Source organism: Cantharellus anzutake (genome assembly GCF_015039405.1).
Source record: "Cantharellus anzutake strain C23 chromosome Unknown EI90scaffold_22, whole genome shotgun sequence".
NCBI lineage: Eukaryota > Fungi > Basidiomycota > Agaricomycetes > Cantharellales > Hydnaceae > Cantharellus > Cantharellus anzutake.
In genome coordinates this window covers 98,923-112,286 of record NW_024066972.1, presented here as the reverse complement: position 1 = coordinate 112,286, position 13,364 = coordinate 98,923, and the positions used below count along the sequence as shown (strand labels likewise).

Sequence of the window (13,364 nt, the reverse complement as noted above, 5' to 3'; positions counted from 1 at the left end):
ATCGATCGCTCTGACGATCCCTTTCTCAGAGTAAGTTGACCGGGACATGATGAACATTTCACTCCCATTCACTGGCAAACCAAGCGACTAGTCCGTGAAATGGTAGTGTGGTGCAAGTTGGCGCACGACCACGTGGTCCGGCTTCACGGTTGGATACCATACCTCGAGAACCCGGAAATTTTGTGCCCGGGCTTGGTGTCAAACTGGTGCGATGGAGGAGATGTTACAACTTTTCTAAAGCGCAGCCCTCAGGCTGATCGCCAAGCCCTGGTACGTGAATCATCTAACTTGCGCCATGTGAACCACGACTCATCTGCGTGGGGGTGACATCCTAGATTTGCGGAATAGCGTGTGGCCTAGAGTATCTTCATTCGAAAAAAGTAGTGCACGGCGATATGAAGCCTGTGGGTCATTCTTATGTTATACACTGGGGTGATCAGCAACTTCTTATGGATGCAAACTCACCGTCAGGACAATGTTGTCATGGGTGATAAGAGCACCCCGCAGTTGTGTGATTTTGGACTTTCGTTTATCACATCGGACAAGACAACATTTCTTCATGCATCGAGCATGTTCGCAACAGGGCGATACTTAGCGCCAGAAGTGTTTGAGTCTGAGGAGCCTTTTCGAAACGAAAAAACCGACGTCTGGGCATTCGGATGTACTGCCATGGAGGTACGAATACCAATTTTCATGAAGGCGTGTTTGAAGCTAGAAGCTGGCTGCTGTGCCCAGATACTTCGCAGTGAACCCCCATATTCCACCACTAGGAACGAACTCGCCGTTTTCAAAGTTATCGGGACGACGCCGCCGTTTGATCTTTCACCAACTCAGCCTACCGAGGAGATTCTTGTCCGCTGCCTCAATTTTGATCCCGAGGGTCGAATCAATATGGGAGACGTTGCAAAACGCCTGAAGCAGAATGGGTCCAGGAGTGGGTGCCCTGACAATTCCTCAGCAACACAATCCTTCAGTTATCCACTTCAATTTCCCAGCGCTGCAATTCTCAGCACTTGAGCGAGGTCTTTTTGCTCGATCTTGCGCTGTACACACTTTGTCTGGGGGTCCATTATGTTTACACACCGGTGAACCTCTACTTTTAAGTGATAATCCCGACTACCAGGAGTTGCCGAAATTAGAGCGAGGTCGTCGAGGGAAGGGGATGCAAATGCATACTTCGGAACAGGTAAGGCAAAGAAAGAGTGGGCTTGCAGTTGGCACAGTACATCATCCTGGACTGGAGGTGGCGATTGGGCTCATTGTGTAAGTGGGAAATGTAAATGTAGGACAAAATATATCATTACCCTTGCTCACATGAACAGAGGCTCTCCTAGTTACCGAGCGTCTGAAAATGGCTGAGATTCCAATTGTTGGCACAGAAGATATGTGCACTAGAGTGCTCGCCTTGCATCGCCAAACCTGCACAGCGTGCATGCATTAATTTAGCATAAATTTTAATCCAAAAGACTTACAATACTTTCAAGCAGATAGCATCCCCGGCCCCTTCGATGTGTAAGAGCTTTCCTTTGTCTACTCATCACACTGCTTTCATCTTACAACTCCCTTCGTCATCATTCTTATGTCTTATTTGTCTCCCCCTCCTAGCCTCGCTGCCGTACTCGAACAGTGACATGCATGAGTGTTGTACTGGAGAGAAGAAATAACCGATATAACCGAAATAAATGAATGACCAGAGAAAATATTCACACGTTTTCAGCGTCAGAAGTTACGTAATTGTGGGTTGGGGAAGTGACTCTGCTATGCAGGTAATGTACCTTGAGGGTGCGGAGCATATTGTGATCACCGTGAGAACCAATTCAATTGTGCATGTCCCCAAAACGGGCTCTCGGCCAAAGCCGGGTTGGTGATCGACGTCTTCAACACTAGGATAACCGTATGTTACACTACAGACCTGCCCTATATTCCTTGGGCATGGCTCTACGTCCTATTTATTGCCATAGGTGGCATATTTGGTAAGCCCGAAATCTGTCGTTGGCATCATTCCCAGCCCTGCATCTAACTAGAGTGCATGCATTGCATGTGTCCCCTGCACAGCTCTGAAAATATTTTCATTGGTACATGGAAGACAAAAAAAAAGTACAAAGTGGAGAGGAGGGAAACAAAGCAAGAAACTCTGCAAAACTGCAAAAGATATATATGTATCGTGAAACTCATTTGTTTATGTGGATTTCCTCAAACTGTCATATCCATACAATCCCGACCTCCGCCCCGGGCTCCCGGAACTCCGAACTCCGACTTCCAGAGCCCTACTTCCCTCCCATCACTTTCTCCTTGCCGACTCCCAAGAGGTTATCCCACCTCCGGCTAGGACACCACCTTCGGTCCGACTCCGGAACATTCCGGGTCCGACCCCAACCTCGACACCTTCCAGACGAGTACGCAAAACCTATGCTCCCAACTCCGGACCTCCGCTCCGGTATCCCGTTCACGTCTCGTCTCCGGAACCTCCGGTCTTAGCTCCGACCTCGGACTTTGACCCCACCTCCGCTTATACCCATTGTATTGGTTAGCTCATTCCATTTAATTACCTTTGCCAATATTCCGGAGTTTAACCTCCGAGTTCGGACTTTCCGGACTTACTCCGGACCTTGCAACTATTGCATTGTCCATTTCAATTCCGCTATTCTCCCTCATTCCTATTTGGGCTGCTGCTTCCTTTCTATTCAGTCAGCTAGCCATTCCCGACTCCCATCCTCCTTCCTTCCTTCTTGGGCCTTGGCCCTTCATTCCTCCTTTGGGAAACACCATTGAGTCAAACACTTGACCCTCGGTGTTGTTCCTCTTTCCATCTCCCTTTGTCTCCTTTCGTCCTACCCTTGTTCCTTTTGATTCCGGACCCCTCCTTATATACAAAGTACCTAGTAACTTGTAACCTCAGTCCGAAATCAACTTGAATTCCCCCAAGAGACTTTCCCTCTGCTAGATCCGAAATTAGGGACCCCTAGGACAACCAGCAATGGCACAGCGCTCCGCATGAGTCGCTGAGGCCAAGGTCCTTCCATGATAAGTCTCCGATTCCATTCCGGAGTCGTCCGAATCCGCTAGTTCTAACACAAACTGAACATATACACATGATTTACACATAAACTTATCATATCTCTGTCAATTCTCATCCGTTTCTCCTTGGTTTTTTTTGATGGATGTGTCTCAATGTCTTCTACATTCTGTACTATTAGTTCAACTCATAGTTCAGTGATCCTGAGGAGATTATGGCGATTTTGCTCATTTCCCACACACAAACTGTATGGTATTAATCTTATATCTTGCTTAATACAGCACCAAATGTTCTATAAATTTTCATACCATTTGATATATTATCAGCGCAAGTACTAGATATTTTTACATATTTTTAAGACATCTATGAAGTGCTGGAGGCGGTTTCCCACGCACAGATCATGCGCGGAGCTGACACTGGATTTGTATCTCTGTCAGTTCTTGACCGTTTCTTGTCAGATTTTTGCAATGGGCTTGTGCCAACTTTTCATCCATTTGGTATTGTTAGTGCAAGTCATGAATCAGCGTGTATGAGGAAGTAGCGCGATTTTTCCACAAATAAACCATGTACATTAGTATCTCTGTCAATTATCATTCGTTCTTTGTCAGGTTTCTTTCAATGGGCTTGTAATAACACCCTTGTTATTTGTTATTATGGGCGCACGTTGCAAGTCAGTGTTTATGAGGCAGTGGAACATGTTTTTACATTTTTTCAAAAAAAAAGCATATACATAAGTATCTCTGTCAATTTGCATTCATTTCCCGTCATATTTTGCAAATAGGCTTTCACTAACTCTTTTGTTATTTGGTATCATTGGCACACATCGCGAATGAGGATGTATGAAGCAGTGGGATGGTTTTTCACAATTTTTCACAACAAAAAAGCATGTACATTTGTATCTTTGTCAAATCTTGTTTGTTTTTCATCAAGTTTTTTTAAACGAACGCCTACAAATGTCCCCTATACTTTATATCAGTTCTCAACCGTTTACCTTGTAGTTTTCTGCAATGGGATCAAGAAAATGTTCTCCCCATTTGTTATCATTGCACCACGAAAGGTTATCTAGTGCAATTGTTAACATTGCAAAACCCCTTCACAACTCCCATGGGTAGCAAAACTGTATTGCTTAGGAATTTAATTTGTATTGAATTTAACAATTGCATCAGATGACCAAACAGCAACTAAATGGGTGAACACGTCAGATTCAGCGTCAGTTTTCACGTAATATTAACACCGGGGAGTGACCTGCTGTGCAGGTAACAGAATGCCCTACGTTCGCCTCCAATCCCATTACAGATATCATTAAAAAGGACATCTCTTTATATTTAACTGAAAGTGCTTAGCGCGTCGCTAGTGCACCATGGTTAACGACAGGGATCCCTTCAATCAACCCAGCCTTCTGAGTACACCGTCTACGTAGAGTAACGGTTCCTCCAGGCCGTTCTGTATATTCTGCGTGAGGATTTGGGGCTTATCCGTGGCAGAGGGCCGGAGGTCGCACCTAGCACTGCCAGTACTCGTGGTTGTTTGGTTCATCTGCTACAAAAGCCAATCCCCCGCTCCGATTCCGTGCCATACATCGACAGCCATACACCTTCCTAGTCCCCCATCAAACCATCTTACCCAAATGGTGTATTGCATTACGCACTGACACGCAATTCCCCTCCCTGCTTGCTTGTACACTGACCCTCAGATCTCCCTGCCTGCGCTCATACATCCCTAAAATGGCGAAAAACGCTCTGTGCATCGTCTTTTGTCATCGGACGGGCATCGAACGGGTGAAAAAGATCGCAGCGAGCAGAATTGTCGGGTGTTCGCCATGATCCTCTACACCCTCGTATTGCGCACTATCCTCTTGTCCAATCTATATCAGTGGGGCCGTATTCGTATTCGCTGTCCAGCAACCATGCACCCCTCAATCGGCGCTAAAGCGACGTCAGAAACGGTACAATTGGGCTGGGACTTCAACCCGACGTGTGCCTTCGCCACTGCCTGCTGCTGAATAATGTTGAAATCTCTTGTTTCTTGGTTAGTTGTACGCTGTGGACCACTCGACTAACCCTTTTCGCAACGGTTCAACATTTTTACCCATAGCAAACCTCTGAGATTACTCCAAGACTAACAATATGCGCTGTTCTCCAACAGTCCCAGCCTGAGTTTCTGGTTCACATGCAGATGTAAAGAGCAGACGGAACGCAAGACGCGTTTGTTCATGCATAACTTGTGTTGTTTCCTGTATTATGTAAAACACAATTTTGACCGGAAGCGCGATACATACACAGCTATCCAAGATGCGGGATAAATGACGACCAAGACGGGGTCTGGTATGGATCAGGCAGAGGTGAATGCAAGGTGAGAACAAGCAAGATAACCCGCGCAGCGAAATAAACAAGTAATATGAGTAATATGAGTAGTGACCCAAGGCTACCAGGGTCCCTCGGTCCCCATATGAACAACATAATTGGGAAGACAGGAGCCACTGTAGTAGATATTGCTGAAGCCTGCCATAGAATCATCTCCGTGCGTGTCGGAAAGGGAAATGAGGCAAGGCAAAGAATTCCCGCAAAGATTGCTGTAAATATGGTGGTGAGTTTGGGGTGCACTCGCAATCTGCATCAGTCTCCGTTTTAGGTGTTGGTTTCTCGGAAGTCGGAGGAACGGAAGGCTCTGCTTCCATCACATGGATTGGGAATTGAATGTTAACGGGTTTATGCCACCACAACACGTACACAAAAAGACCCAATGCTGCATATGCCAACGTCATTGTCTCGAGTTGCGATCTGCGCAAATGGCTTGCCCATCGTCCGACGTATTGAATGATAAACCATAGTAGTTGAAGGACAATGATAAATTTCGAAAACGCATTGCCTTTGATTCTGTCAAGAATTTCCTTCTTTGTTATTGCGGCCTTTCTAGAATTCCCTGTCTTCTTAATTATGCCGGGGTATTACTGCAAGTGGTTTGGGTCTACCGCTTCTCCTTGTCCTCCTTTTGATGGGTCGAAGAAACCATGCATTCATGGGGACAAAGTATGAATGGGCCAAGGTCCACCCTTTGTGACAAGTTCAAGTCAGTGCCTCATCCCTTCCTAACTTGTGCATTTCCTCTCAAATTCAGGACACACCTTCGACCATCTCATACTTTTTTGATATTCTCCAAGACAGTAGCATGCAGTTGCCAGAATGGCCTCCGGTGCAATCAGTGAAACAACGCCTCGCAAGCTCGGCCAATCATCATCAAGCCAATGCGCGATTTGCGCAGCGGCCAGATACCATTAGAGGGCTCTGGTATATCTGGGTGCACTGCCGTCCAAACGCAAGCCACTTAATGATGGGACCATGAATGGGCCAGGGAACGCACCTGGAACCGGCTGACTGATATAGTCATCTCCAAATCTATCTTCAATTTGAAGTTTATTCGTCAGATTACGTTCATTCCCTTCGAGAGGCTGGAGGTTGTTTTCTGGAGGAGCGACGGCGGATCTACCGAATCCCAGCTTCACTCTGGATGATGAGCGGAGAGGCCCACGACTTACTCTAAACGTTTGATGACGTCACTGGAAGTGGCAGGTCGAAAAGGGTCATGCACGAGGCAGCTCCGAAGCACCTCATAGAAAGGATCCACAGAATCCCACGCATAGGGGTCCATATATCTCGCGACTACCGATGGAATGTGGTAATCATTTCGGATACTCTCGTAAGGGCGTTTTCCAAGGAGCATCTGAAATAGGCGAGATCCCAATTACCAGTCGGTACATAGAAAGCGTGGAATACCTGTGACGATGTACACCCGAAGGAAGGACTCCGGGCTGCGCCAGGACTTCTGGAGGGTGTCACCGACATTGTAGTCGACGTGGACGTTGCTCTGAGAGATTCTTTACCATGCGTTTTTGCAATGAGCTGGTCAGATCATACGAACCGGATTAAGATTACCATGAACGATCTCGTTAGAATGCAGATATGAAAGCCCTCGACACACTCCAAGAACCTAAAGCAGGAGCTTAGGATGGCCAGCACATGCTGAAGGCACCGATGGCAGATCCCACCAACTAAACCTCGGAGTGAGCAACTGGGAAGGAGTCCCACCTGCCTACCACCCATCCCTCCATCAAAATTATGTTACGACTTCCCAAAGATCAGGCCAGATCAGGATGTATGGTATCACAATGCTTAGGAGGGGGGATTGGCGCTAGCAAAATTATTCCATGGGGAAACGGGGGGGGAATGGAAAGGACCAAATTCAAGCCAGGGTTAGCTATTGCCAGTCAGGAACCTTCAGCTTCGGGGCTGAAACACCAGATTTTGATGTCTCCATCATCGCTACCAGAAAAGATTTTATCATCGGTGAGTTTAAGACACGTCACAGCAGCTTGATGCCCGACAAGAGTATGCTTGCATAGCGCCTCTTCGCGATTCCAGATCTATTGTATCGCCAGAGAGGATACTCGCATTAGTTCTGAATGGCGTCAAATAAGCATTTGAAACCCACTTTGATTGTTCGATCATGACTAGCCGATACTAGATGTCTTTTATCTACATCAACAGCCCACAAGCCCTCGGTATGCCCAAAATATGTCTTCAGACAGGTTGCGGATTCTATGTCCCACATCTTCATCGTGTTGTCCAAGCTTCCCGACATCAGAACAGCATAGGGGCCACGTTTCCGTGGAGAAAAGTGTTCCCCGACAGTAGTGGAGGTAGGGGATGTGGATCCCCCCTCGTTCAGATGCGCTGCGGCCCTTTCCTCCCAATGAGTAACAGGGCGGGTAACGGGAGGGCCAAGATGAAGACTGCTAATCGATCCGCTCTCGGACCCACCGTCGTCGTCAACATATGCGAGTTTGATACTTTGCACTTGCGCCATATGCCCGGAAAATTCCCTAATACATTCCCTCGTCGACAGGTCCCATAAGCGGATGGCTCCATCATCCGAAGCACTGAAAAGCAATTTCCTCGAATCGATATCAGGCACATCGCACTGATCGCCAGGCGTTGGGACAGGTTTCCCATCCCAAAGTACAACGGAATTAATCCAGTCCCGATGTCCACGAAGCGTATGGAACCCTCCGGTTCGGAAATCCCAAATTCTCACTGTAGCATCAACACTCCCGCTCACAAGCACATCATCATCGAAAATCAGGCAGATAACACCCTCTGCATGCCCTTCAAGGGTGCGTATGCATTCTCCGGTTCGCCAGTTCCAGATTTTCAGCGTCTTATCCATGGATCCGGTGATGAGTTTCGCTTCGTCAAACTGTAACGCGCGAATCGCCCTTTGATGACCATGAAGACATCCGATCACTCGACCGGTCTCTACATTCCATATGCGAATAGTCCGATCGAATGACCCTGTCATTAGGATTGGGAAATTTGGATGGTCGAGCGTTTCGCTGTACTGCAGACACATAACGCCATTCGAGTGGCCCTTCAGGGTCAACACGAAGTACTTCCCATGACGCCAATTCTTCTCCACTTTTGCCCGCTCGCTATACACCTCCTTCCAGGGTCTTGTCGGAGTGTCTTGGGTAGCGGAGATGTACGCTGTTAGGCTCGATTGTGGCGCGAGATCTGGAGACTCAGATAGTTTGCGTCGTTTGGTTGAAGGCAAACCGTCTGACGCCGGCCCATCTCCATCATAAGATTGATGTTTTTCGAACCCGAGAGAGGGCGAACTTGAGGCTTGTATTTTCCGTGTCTTTAGTCGCTTTCTCTCGAGCAAAGGTAGTCCCCAACCGCACCGTTTGCAGGTCTTCTCTATATGTTGCTCGCACATGTTTCTCCACAAAATGTCGTCATACGCAATAGATTTCCAGAGTTTCGACACCCGGGCAGCGCGTGTGAGTGAAGTGGCGTCAAGATACTTCAGCACTTGTAAAGAGACCTCTCGTGGAAAAGCGAGCAATGGGTCGATACAATGTAATTGCGGAACTTGTTCGTTAAGAAGAGAGAGTTGACTTGAACAACATATGGTGAGTAACCCCTGTAGGATGATCTCCCGATGTGCGTGGGTCGAAGAACTGAACATGGACCATAAGGTGCTGACGGTTTCCCGCTCCGAGACAGGCAGGGCATCAAGAAACTGTCCGTTAAGCAGCAAGGCGGTTGCAAAATTTTCCATAAGCAAGGCATTCCAGTGAGCACTTAACCCCCACTCGATTCAAGAATCAACAAACCCTCACCTTTTGAAGCTTCAGATTCACCCCTTCGTCACCCATTCCTTTGTGCCTAACACAAAGTTGGCGTGGAGGTGGTCGATTGAAAAGCCCAGAAGCAATACTAGTAGCCGCCGTAGTGGAATGAGTATTGTCACCATGAGGTCGGTTTTCGCCATGAAGAGGTGAGTTGTCCCGTTTGCTACTGCTTGCTTCCTCCGGCTGAGGGACAAGCGAGCGTGGCTCGAACCTACCTGGTCGGGCAGCATGAGGGAGATTAGAGGGAAAGGGCAGTGTATTACAGGAAAGCTGTTGTTGGATGTCTTCCATGTGGCCAGGGAACGCGCCTGCAACCGTATGGTCATCTCCAGTTCTATCTCCAATTTGGAATCTATCCGTCAGATTGCGTTCATTCACTTCGAGAGGCTGGGGTTCGTATTCTGGAGGAGCGACGACCAATCTAGTACCGAATTCCAGGTTCACTCTAAACGATGAAGGAAGGGGCCTACGGCTTACTCTAAACGTTTGACGATGTCACTGGAGGTGGTACGTCGAGAAGGGTCATGCACGAGGCAACTCCGAAGTACCTCATAGAAAGAATCCACAGAGTCCCACGCATAGGGGTCCACATGTCTCGCGACTACCGATGGAATGTGGTAATCATTTCGGATACTCTCGTAAGGGCGTTTTCCAAGGAGCATCTGAAATAGGTGAAATCCCAATTGCCAGTCGGTACATAGAAAGCATGCAATACCTGTGACGATGTACATCCGAAAGACCAAATGTCACCTTCCTGGCTGCACAGAACTCCCGGCTGCGCCAGGACTTCTGGGGGGGTGTATCTTAAGGGCGCATAGTGTGTGTCTTCCATTTTAAGGTTGGCGAGATCATTGGTGACGACGTAAGAGGATTCAAACCCGCTAATTCGAGGAACGGGTTGCCTGTCACCGGCATTGTGGTCGACATGGACGTTGCTCTGAGAGATTCTTTACCGTGTGCTTTTGCAATGAGCTGGTCAGATCGTACGAACCGGATTGAGATTACCATGAACGATTTTGTTAGAATGAAGATATGAAAGCCCTCGACAAACTCCAAGAACCTAAAGAAGGGCGAGCTTAGGATGGCCGGGCACATGCGGAGGGCACCGATGACAAAACCCACCAAGTTCCGACGATCTGCATCTGAATTGGCGCTGAGATAAGCCATGACTCTCCCTCCTTTACAACCCGCATGGACAGCTTTCGCGCGAAGCCAAGATTCATCTTCGAGCTTCACCATCCATCCTTGAAATCGAGCAATGTTGGGGTGATGTAAACCGCGAAGCATTTCTAATTGATGCCCAACGCGCTGTTACAAAAGAAGATTCAGCTGGCTCACCGATGCCAACGACTTAACCGCAAACCTGAAAAAAGCGCTCCTCCGCCCCCTTCGAGTCCTCCTTGAAGAGATCGACCTCGTGCAAGACTTCGATGAGAACGTCGTTCTGGTCCAGCGCTTCCCCCTAAACGTGACACAAGACTCTGAGGGAAACTCGACCGAAGTGACCACATTATTCTTACCCCATGGATGGTCGGGTCTAGCTCACTCCTGGGAATGAACTCGATCGTGCCTTGCAGATTGTGTGGGTCAGCAGTAGAGTCGCGTACCATAGTCAATCTGGATATCATGTCCGACATCTTTGCCAACATACAACGTGGAGGAATGGGACAAGAGCCAGGAGGAAAGTAGTAAATTTTGGAGCAGCTCGTATGCGAGCTACAATTCGTTGGATCCACAATATGAAGTCAAGACCAAATGTGACGGAGGACACATTCACGATATTTCAGATCCGGGCACTTGGGGCCATTTGGTAAGAGTCTCGCTATACAGACGCACATGCATTTGCCCCAATTCGAACTGAAATGTATTGAACTGAATCGAGCTCTATTGACCTGTGATCCCTGGCCTTACAAGATAAGAATATTCTATTCCCCCACACACGGCACAGCACTATCCCCTTCACCTTACGCGGAGTGTGGAAGCCATGTCCCTCAGCAACCAAGCGGAATCCTCACGACAAGCTGTCATCCAGAGGCTGGAGCAAGTTGACTCTCGGAACCTTGACGGAAAGATCAAAAATATTCGGTGGACCCAAAAATGGGGAGCGTTTGGAGTAATATTCAGGGGTTTGTACAACGGAGTTCGTGTCTCTTCGCGAGCGCTTCGAAACCATCGTTCATGCTTTCGTGGCTTCCCCCTATCTCTAGAGTGTGGTTTGCATTAAGGCATTCAAGAATGTCGATATTGACCATCCTGACGGCGCCTTCCTTAAGGTAAGTTGGCTGGGACCTGATGGTCATTTTACTGTCATTCACTCGTAATTCAAGCGACTAGCTCGTGAAATGACAGTGTGGCGCAAGTTGACGCACGAACATGTGGTTTGGCTTCACGGTTGGATACCCTATGTCGAGAGCCCGGAAAATTTATGCCCGAGTTTGGTGTCAGACTGGTGCGACGAAGGGGATGTTACAACATTTTTAAAACGCAGTCCTCACGCTGATCGCGAGGCCCTGGTATATAAATCCTCCTTCAAGCACCCTGTGAATCATTAATCATTGGCGTGGGGTTGGCATTTTAGATTTGCGGAATAGCTCATGGTCTGGAATATCTTCATTCGGAGGAAATTGTGCATGGCGATATGAAGCCCGTGAGTCGTTTTCATGTTACACGTCGGTATGATCAGCAACTTCTTATGGATACGAACTCACCGTTAGGACAATGTGGTCGTAAGTGGTGGGAGAACCCCGCAGTTGTGCGATTTTGGACTTTCGTTCATTGTATCGGACACGTCAACATACATCCATGCATCGAGTCTACTCGGAACAGCGCGATACGTGGCGCCAGAAGTGTTTGAGTCTGAGGAGCCTTTTCGAGACAAAAAAACCGACGTCTGGGCATTCGGATGTACAGCTATGGAGGTATGAACTCCAATTCTGAAGGCATGTTTAAGGCTAGCAGCCGACCGACAGTTATGCCCAGATCCTTCGCAGCGAGCCACCATATCCCACGATTAGGAACGACCTCGCCGTTTTCAAAGTTATCGGGACGATACTGCCGTTTAATCCTTCAGCAACCCAGCCTACCGAGGAGACTCTTGTCCGCTGCTTCGATCTTGATCCTGAGGGTCGAATCAATATGGGAGACGTTACAAGACGCCTGGAGCAGAATGGATCCACTCTGACAATTTCGTAGCGAGCACAATCTTTCAGTCATACACTTCAATTTCCCAGCGCTGCGATTCTCAGTACCACATGAGCGAGGTCTTTTTGCTCGATCTTGCGCTGTGGGTTCACGGATCAGAAGTGCGACACAACTTTGTCTGGGGGGTCGATTACGTTTACACGCCGGTGAATCTCTACTCTAAGTTACAATCCAAGGCGACTACCAGGAGTGTTGCCAAAATTAGAGCGAGGTCGTCGAGGGAAGGGGATGGAAATGCATACGTCGGAGCGGCTGGCACAGTACATCATCCTGACTGGGCTCATTGTGTAATGGGAGATGTAAATGTAGCACAGATATATTATTACCCTTGTTTTTAATTTATGAACGAAGGAGACAACGTATTCCAGGCGTTCGATAGTATATATTGCTGTAGGAAACACCTCATGGGAAAAGTCTGTAGAGATAGGGAGAAGCATGTTTCGCGACTGCGAACGCAATATGTGTGGACTTGTTGTCTTCAATGCAGAGGCACTCCTAGGGATGTTTACCGGGGGGCGTCTGAAAAATGCCTGAGATTCCAATTCCTTGTTGGCAAAGAAGATAGAACGCTGTGCATGTGCGTTAAAGGTGCGGAGCATATTGTGGCTTCCATTCTGTAATCAGGGCGCCACTGATCCGAGGAACGGGATGCCTGTATCGACGTCATAATCGGTGCCCTAGAAAAACTTGGGGCTTCGCAATAAGCGAGACACGTCATACATACCGGGATGGACGATACCAATAAAATGAAGTTCGAGAAACTCCAAGAATGTAAACAAGCAAAACTGAGGCACCGATGAACCCACCAAGTTCAGACAATCTGCATTCACTGCTGAAAGAGGCCGAAGTAACATCCCTTCCCCGCGACTGGTATAATAAACCCTCGCATGAGGTCAAGTTTCATCTTCCGCCATCCATGATTCTCGAGCAAAGCCACAACGCGAAGCACCTACAATA

The 13,364-nt window shown here is 47.9% G+C and overlaps 6 protein-coding genes across 6 annotated transcripts; 2 read left to right on the top strand and 4 right to left on the bottom strand.

The window, feature by feature from the left end:
- Window positions 1–96: 96 nt before the first annotated feature.
- Window positions 97–1,308, top strand: EI90DRAFT_3056777 (kinase-like domain-containing protein; the record flags this gene model as incomplete). The annotated part of the gene is made up of 4 exons (XM_039060251.1): window positions 97–270; window positions 336–404; window positions 472–675; window positions 736–1,308. The coding sequence occupies 4 exons, from the start codon at window positions 100–102 to the stop codon at window positions 1,015–1,017; spliced, it is 726 nt and encodes a 241-aa protein (XP_038916257.1). The 3' UTR covers window positions 1,018–1,308.
- Window positions 1,309–5,693: 4,385 nt separating this feature from the next.
- Window positions 5,694–5,918, bottom strand: EI90DRAFT_2885180 (uncharacterized protein; the record flags this gene model as incomplete). Its single annotated transcript, XM_039053952.1, has 1 exon — window positions 5,694–5,918. A coding segment is annotated over one exon (225 nt), but the record flags the coding sequence as incomplete, so codon positions are not given.
- Window positions 5,919–5,961: 43 nt separating this feature from the next.
- EI90DRAFT_954808 (uncharacterized protein) lies at window positions 5,962–7,144 on the bottom strand. Its single transcript, XM_039068280.1, has 7 exons — window positions 7,062–7,144; window positions 6,935–7,003; window positions 6,790–6,880; window positions 6,552–6,736; window positions 6,377–6,519; window positions 6,141–6,318; window positions 5,962–6,068 (listed from the first exon to the last, which is right to left on the bottom strand). Exons 2-6 carry the CDS (start codon window positions 6,949–6,951, stop codon window positions 6,215–6,217), a joined length of 540 nt encoding a protein of 179 aa, XP_038916255.1. The 5' UTR covers window positions 6,952–7,003; window positions 7,062–7,144; the 3' UTR covers window positions 5,962–6,068; window positions 6,141–6,214.
- Window positions 7,145–7,280: 136 nt separating this feature from the next.
- Window positions 7,281–9,497, bottom strand: EI90DRAFT_2919579 (uncharacterized protein; the record flags this gene model as incomplete). Its single annotated transcript, XM_039054712.1, has 3 exons — window positions 7,281–7,436; window positions 7,505–9,094; window positions 9,195–9,497. The coding sequence occupies 3 exons, from the start codon at window positions 9,495–9,497 to the stop codon at window positions 7,281–7,283; spliced, it is 2,049 nt and encodes a 682-aa protein (XP_038916254.1).
- Window positions 9,498–9,633: 136 nt separating this feature from the next.
- EI90DRAFT_3056766 (uncharacterized protein) lies at window positions 9,634–10,195 on the bottom strand. The gene is made up of 3 exons (XM_039060250.1): window positions 10,116–10,195; window positions 9,971–10,009; window positions 9,634–9,945 (listed from the first exon to the last, which is right to left on the bottom strand). The coding sequence occupies exon 3, from the start codon at window positions 9,866–9,868 to the stop codon at window positions 9,680–9,682; it is 189 nt and encodes a 62-aa protein (XP_038916253.1). The 5' UTR covers window positions 9,869–9,945; window positions 9,971–10,009; window positions 10,116–10,195; the 3' UTR covers window positions 9,634–9,679.
- Window positions 10,196–11,415: 1,220 nt separating this feature from the next.
- EI90DRAFT_954648 (kinase-like domain-containing protein) lies at window positions 11,416–12,485 on the top strand. The gene is made up of 5 exons (XM_039068279.1): window positions 11,416–11,479; window positions 11,534–11,719; window positions 11,785–11,853; window positions 11,921–12,124; window positions 12,186–12,485. The coding sequence occupies exons 2-5, from the start codon at window positions 11,549–11,551 to the stop codon at window positions 12,396–12,398; spliced, it is 657 nt and encodes a 218-aa protein (XP_038916252.1). The 5' UTR covers window positions 11,416–11,479; window positions 11,534–11,548; the 3' UTR covers window positions 12,399–12,485.
- Window positions 12,486–13,364: the final 879 nt, after the last annotated feature.

Bases quoted from the DNA above. Each gene is read 5' to 3' on its own strand.
- EI90DRAFT_954808 (XM_039068280.1), bottom strand. The intron at 6,737-6,789 runs GTATTCCACGCT...CGCCTATTTCAG, and splicing joins TCGGGTGTACATCGTCACAG to ATGCTCCTTGGAAAACGCCC. The intron at 6,319-6,376 runs GTGCGTTCCCTG...TTTGGACGGCAG, and splicing joins TATCAGTCAGCCGGTTCCAG to TGCACCCAGATATACCAGAG.
- EI90DRAFT_3056766 (XM_039060250.1), bottom strand. From the start codon at position 9,868: ATGCTCCTTGGAAAACGCCCTTACGAGAGTATCCGAAATGATTACCAC.
- EI90DRAFT_954648 (XM_039068279.1), top strand. From the start codon at position 11,549: ATGACAGTGTGGCGCAAGTTGACGCACGAACATGTGGTTTGGCTTCAC. The intron at 11,720-11,784 runs GTATATAAATCC...TTGGCATTTTAG, and splicing joins ACGCTGATCGCGAGGCCCTG to ATTTGCGGAATAGCTCATGG. The intron at 11,854-11,920 runs GTGAGTCGTTTT...ACTCACCGTTAG, and splicing joins TGCATGGCGATATGAAGCCC to GACAATGTGGTCGTAAGTGG.